Source organism: Lagopus muta, chromosome 2 (assembly GCF_023343835.1).
Source record: "Lagopus muta isolate bLagMut1 chromosome 2, bLagMut1 primary, whole genome shotgun sequence".
NCBI classification, from domain to species: Eukaryota; Metazoa; Chordata; class Aves; order Galliformes; family Phasianidae; genus Lagopus; species Lagopus muta.
The window spans coordinates 45,872,267-45,878,613 of NC_064434.1; the positions used below are offsets into that span (position 1 = coordinate 45,872,267).

At 49.6% G+C, this 6,347-nt stretch overlaps 1 protein-coding gene across 2 annotated transcripts; it reads left to right on the forward strand.

Moving 5' to 3' along the window:
• Nucleotides 1–423: 423 nt before the first annotated feature.
• On the forward strand, nucleotides 424–5,277 carry MARCKS (myristoylated alanine rich protein kinase C substrate). Of its 2 annotated transcripts, XM_048937056.1 has the most exons (3): nucleotides 424–670; nucleotides 986–1,106; nucleotides 2,067–5,277. In XM_048937056.1, the coding sequence occupies exons 2-3, from the start codon at nucleotides 1,008–1,010 to the stop codon at nucleotides 2,805–2,807; spliced, it is 840 nt and encodes a 279-aa protein (XP_048793013.1). In that variant the 5' UTR covers nucleotides 424–670; nucleotides 986–1,007; the 3' UTR covers nucleotides 2,808–5,277. The 2 variants fall into 2 exon arrangements, with proteins under 2 accessions (XP_048793013.1, XP_048793012.1); XM_048937055.1 differs by having other exon boundaries at nucleotides 426–1,106.
• Nucleotides 5,278–6,347: the final 1,070 nt, after the last annotated feature.

The window sequence follows — 6,347 nt, forward strand, 5'->3', positions numbered from 1 at the left end:
TTATTCCGAGCCCGTATCGCGCGGGGGGAGGGGGCGGTCGCTGCCCGGCCACATCTGGCCTACAGACCCACTCCCCGCGCCTCGTGATCGCGTTTGGCGAAACCCGATCTACGTGGTTGAAATACCTTCCAAATTGGGGGCGATTTAACAATCGCGACCAATTAAACCTAGGGAAGAAAAGGAGGAGGAAAAAAATAATAATAATAAAATAAAGAAAATCCCCTCCTTCCCGCTCCCCCCGCCCCGGGCTCGCGCACTATCTGTTGCTCTCACGGCGGCAGCGGGTGGGGGCGGGCGGGCGGACGGGCTCACCCTCGTGCTCCCGCCCGGGCTCCTCGCACGCCCCGCGCACCATTGTCCCTGCCCGCCCGCCCCGCTTTATTTGGGTGTTTTGTTCGCTCCTCGGCGCGGAGCTCCGCGCGCCCGCCCGCGCCGGAGCGGCACATTCATTATCGGCCGGGGGCTGATTTCAAACCGCTGCCATCGCGGCTCCATTGTTCGCAGGGCGGCCAGGCCCCGCCTCCCTTTGTGTGGCGCGGCGGCGATTGGCCGGCGCCGGGCGGAGGGCTGCCGTCACCGCTCGGGAAGCCCATTCATCTGTGCACTTGGGCGTTGGACTCCGCATCTTATTAGCAACCAGGGAGATTTCTCCATTTTCTCCTTGTCTACAGTACGGCTACAAATCTGGGATTTTTTATTACTTCTTTTTACTAAACTTGGGCTCCTTTTTTTTTTTTTTTTTTTTTTTTGCTCGACTTTTTCCTCCCTTTTTTTCCCCTCCCTCCTGTGCTGCTGCTGCTGCTGCTTTTTTTGATCTCTTCAACTTTAAATTTTTTTAAAAGGAGTGCATTATAATCGGTTCTGTTCTCTCTTCTCTTTTTTTTTTTCCCCCTCTGGTGTGTGTGTGTGTCGCTGCCGCTGCCGGTCGCCCGCTATTTATACCGACTCGACGCTCTTTGTTTCCCCTCCTTTTGGATCTGTTGAGTTTCTTTGTTGAATAAGCCAGCATGGGTGCCCAGTTCTCCAAGACCGCTGCGAAAGGCGAAGCCGCCGCCGAGAAGCCCGGGGAAGCGGTGGCCGCATCTCCCTCCAAGGCGAATGGACAGGTAAAAAAAAAAAAAAGAAAAAAAAAAAAAAAAAAGATTCCAAAAAATTAAACCTACTCCTTTTTTTAAGCCGACTTCGACGGACTCTCTTTTGCATCCTGTCTAATTCTTCTTCCTTTGATACCCCGGTGGCACGTTCAATGGAGAATACGGGCAATCCTTTTATCTTTGCGACTCAAGGCAAAGGGATCCTTTCTTTATATTTTAAACACGGGTTTGGCTTTGAATGATTCTTTCTCTGAATGGTTATCTTTCCTGCGTCGCGGGGGAGGGGGACTGTTTTTTAATTTTTTTTTTGTAAAGAGAGACAAATCCCTCGTGTATTCCGAGCGTCCCGATGGCTTCTAAACGGAAGGACCTTATATCGCTCGGCTTTTCCGTCCGCTTCACCTCCTTCCGACGGCGCCGGGCGAGGAGCGCGAAGCCTATAGGGGTGGAGGCGCGATGCCGTCGGGGCTGGGGGCTCGACAGCTCCCCACGGCCGGGTCCCCCACCACCCCCTCCCCGCCGCACGCCGCCCGGCTGTCGGGCTGCCCCCCGCCGCCCCCGCAGCTGCCGCCCGGGGCAGCCAGCCGCGCTGGCGGGCGCCTGCAACATGCAAATAGGGCGGGGGGCGGGGGCGGCCGGGAGGATGGCGGTGGGGGCACCGGCAGCCGGGCGCGGGGCCGGGGCCGGGCGAGCTTTGTTCGCCTCGCCTCGCCTCTCCATCCCCCGCCCCGCGCCTCGGCGGCGGCGGCGGCGGCCGGACGGTGCGCGCCGGGGGCGGGGGTGCGCGCCGCCGCCGCCGCGTGGAACTATGGCGCCCCCTCGCGGCCGTCCGACGGAGCAAACCGCCGCTGGGGGGAGCAGCTCCCGGTGCGGGGCGGCGGAGGGCGCGGGGAGGGAGGCCGGGCGCTCGGGCCCGCGCCCCGCGGCAGCCACCCCCTCGGCGCCCCCGGTAACGCGGTCGCTGTCTTGCAGGAAAACGGCCACGTGAAGGTGAACGGCGACGCCTCCCCCGCGGCGGCGGAGGCGGGCAAGGAGGAGGTGCAGGCCAACGGCAGCGCGCCCGCCGAGGAGACGGGCAAGGAGGAGGCGGCCTCGTCGGAACCCGCCTCCGAGAAGGAGGCGGCCGAGGCGGAAAGCACCGAGCCGGCCTCCCCGGCGGAGGGAGAGGCCTCCCCCAAGACTGAGGAGGGCGCGACCCCCTCGTCCAGCAGCGAGACCCCGAAAAAAAAAAAGAAGCGCTTTTCCTTCAAGAAGTCTTTTAAGCTGAGCGGCTTCTCCTTCAAAAAGAACAAAAAGGAGGCCGGCGAGGGGGCGGAGAGCGAGGGCGGCGCCGCCGCCGCGGTCGAGGGCGGGAAGGAGGAGGCGGCAGCCGCGGCCCCCGAGGCGGCGGGTGGCGAGGAGGGCAAGGCCGCGGCCGAGGAGGCCAGCGCGGCCGCCGCCGGCAGCGCCGAGGCGACGAAGGAGGAGGCGGGGGACTCGCAGGAGGCCAAATCGGACGAGGCCGCCCCCGAGAAGGCGGCGGGAGAAGAGGCCCCGGCGGCCGAGGAGCAGCAGCAGCAGCAGGAGAAGGCGGCGGAGGAGGCCGGTGCCGCCGTCACAAGCGAGGCGGGCAGCGGCGAGCAGGAGGCGGCCCCCGCGGAGGAGCCGGCGGCGGCGCGGCAGGAGGCCCCGTCCGAGAGCAGTCCGGAGGGCCCCGCCGAACCGGCGGAGTAAGAACCGCCGCCGCTCCGCGCCGACGAACTTTTCTCCCCTGTTTGTTTGTTGGAGTGGTGCCAGGTACTGGTTTCGGAGAACTTGTCTACAACCAGGGATTGATTTAAAAGATATCTCGTTTCTTTTTTTTCTCTCCCCGCAGATTTCCCATCTCAAATCATTCTGTTACCACCATTCCAACGGGCGAAGGAGGGCCTCGCCGCCTCCCTCCGCCTCCTTCCTTCTCTCCTTTTTTTTTTTTTTTTTTTTTTTTTTTTGCATCAGTATTAAATGTTTTTTCGGGTTTTTTTTCGGTTTTTTTTTTTGTTTTGTTTTGTTTTGTTTTGCATACTTTGCATCTTTATTCGAAATGTAAACTTTCTTTGTCAGTCTGTGGACGCGCCCATATATGAAGGAGATGGGTGGGTCGATAAGGGATCTCGATGAAGTGATAGGGGCCACAGTGGGGGATCCGTGGCGCATCCATTGCCAAGAACGTGCCACGAGACATGATGTGAGGGGTTAGTCTTTTTTTAAAAGAAAGTTATTACGATGTATTTTGTGAGGCAGATGTTCTATAAGGTTTACAACACTACAAGTCTTGATTAAGAAGGAAAGGAAAAAAAAAAAATCAATACCCAGATAAAGAGATCATAGTCTTAGGAATTCATTTAAACCATAGGAACTTTTCACTTATCTCATGTTAGCTGTATCAGTCAGTGATTAAGTAGAAATACAAGTTGTATAGGCTTTATTGTTTATTGCTGGTTTATGACCTTAATAAAGTGTAATTATGTATTACCAGCAGGGTGTTTTTAACTGTGACTATTGTATAAAAACAAATCTTGATATCCAGAAGCACATGAAGTTTGCAACTCTTTCCACCCTGCCCATTTTTTGTAAAACTGCAGTCATCTTGGACCTTTTAAACACAAATTTTAAACTCAACCAAGCTGTGATAAGTGGAATGGTTACTGTTTATACTGTGGTATGTTTTTGATTACAGCAGACGACGCTTTCTTTTCCAGTTGTCTTTGAAAATAAAGGAAAACTCTTCAGATGCAATGTTTTTTTTTTTGTGTAGCATCTTGTCTATCATGTTTTTGTAAATACTGGAGAAGCTTTGACCAATTTGACTTAGAGATGGAATGTAACTTTGCTTACAAAAATTGCTATTAAACTCCTGCTTAAGGTGTTCTAATTTTCTGTGAGCACACTAAAAGCGAAAAATAAATGTGAATAAAATGTATAATTTGGTCGTGTTTCTTTCATGGATACTCTGGTAGCTTAAATGGGCTGGTATTGCCTAAATTTGTAGAGAGAAAGAGATGCTGCTTGCTGTTGGCGCAAGCTTTGAAAGCTGCCTTCGTAATCCCAGGCTCTGTAAGGCTGTGCTTACAGCAGTGGGCTGGGTAAATTGCAGCTTTCCTGGATTTAAAAGGAGGACTGGAAGGCAGGCTGAGCACGCAAGGCGTGTGATGTTGCTGTCCAGGCTCCATCTTGCTTTAAGACCAGAGGTATCCAGCACGTGAGATTCTGGCCTCTTGAGGAAAACGAGATGTAATTGGAATTGCTTAGTGTGGGGCGCTGATTTATTTTTGTGTGCTGAGTTGCCTGAAAATTAAGCTCTTGGACAGATGTCCCTGTTTATGTCTTAGTATGCTGTCCCTACTTAGGTACCTAGATGATTAGCTCAAAAACTTAGCCTGGAGGGAGAAAGGGGGTATTAACACTGCCATTCTGCTCAAGGTAATTAAAAGCAATATTTTCTCTTTTTTTCCTCAAGTGCTACTCCCAACTGCAGGTGAGTTACAAAACAAATTCCAAAATTTGTCTATAAAAATAATCACATGGTGCTTGCCTTTAATTGTTAGGCTTTTTGGCTAATATCCAGCATTTTGCTCAGGGCATATTATGCCTTAATAAAACAGTGGGCTCATGTAAGAAAGGCAGTAGTGATATTTGGAGGGTGGAAATTGATTCAAGAAAGTGTTGCTTCTAAGTTTATAGGAGAAAGTTTAGTGTTACACTTATTTGCTTCCACCTAAATTTTCAGCGGAAACTCTTTGGAAGCAATTATGATTCATTTTATGAGAAAATGGCACGTTAGCACCTTGTTCCCTAAAGAACAAAGCCTAAACTGAATGAAGTATAGTAGATTTCCTGCTGAATGCGTACTTTTTCTTTTCTTTTTTCTTTTTTTCTTTCTTTTTTTTTTTTTTTTTTTAATTCAGCTGTCTACCATTTTAACTTTGGCTTGTATGTACTCTAGTTGCCCTGGTATTTCTCTATAGCTTTAGAAATGTATTGAAACTATGCTATAATTGCTGAGGGACAAAAATAAATGGATGTAAAACAAGATCCTCCACACCAGTGTCATTCTTGGAGTACATGTGTTTGAAGTCTAGTGCATAACTGCTTTGCTAAGGGGTTTTTATAACATGGCTGTAAAAACCTGTTCTAAGACGCATGATGTCTTGGCCATAGAGTCAATGTCTCTTTTTAATAAATATATATATTTAAATCCAAGGATTCTTAAAGCGAAGTCTGAATTTCTTTTTTTTTTTTTTTTCTTTTTTTGTCAAAATATATGTGTAGAAATGAAGAAAATAATTGGCAGTAAAGTTCTTTTCCAGATTTTTTCCGAACTTGCTCTCCTGAAACCTCTGCATTGGTTCCTTCCTCCCCTGGCTGATACTGTATACTGAACCACAGTTCCTGGAGGTGCAGGATCATTTCTACTGCAGCAGCCAGGCTCCTTAGGTGGAACTTTGTAACATGCAATCACTTTCCAGATCTAATACCCATACAGTTTCAAAAATAAGTCCTAAGAAAATCAATTCCATGTTACAATGGAATTCCAACTATGCCACATTTCAACCATGCTGTTTTAAGAAGATGGGAATCGGTATGGATCTGGAATAGTGGGAATGGAGGAGCTTTGTGCTGCCTCCTCTGGCGGGAGAATTGTGCCACAGCATCCACATCCCTGAGGGGCTGTCTCTCCCATAGAATGTGGGAGTGTTTTAGAATAGCCTCAATTATTTGTGAGGAAAATAAACAGGGTGGATGTTCACTGAGGGAGACATGGTTAATCTCACCAAGAAAGTTTTACGCCTTTGTTTTCCTACATTGCGTGCTGTTATGCCTGGGTGAAAATACTAAGCATAGTATTATTTCAACAAATTCAGAATTCAAATGCATATGACTTTAAAATGTGTGATTTCAAGCTGATTTGCCTGTCTTGTGAGCTGTCAGTGTTCTTTTTAAGCAGACGTTACGCTTTCTGTGAACAAGATAGCTTCTGTTGTGTTGGAACAATGGCACAATTTTAGGTAAAACATTGAAATCTCATTTTACTTGAATAGGGACGCTAGAGATTTTCTCATTTTATGTTTGTTTCCTTAGACAGAGGCACCTATCTTCCTTGTTCAAGGTCAAAACTTGGTTGTACAGAAGTTCTTTCAGACTCCATGCCTATCTTACTAAAATCTACACTTGATTTCAGACTCTCCAAACTGCAGTGCCTGACCTCAAGTACTTGAGTTCTGTGTCTGGTCC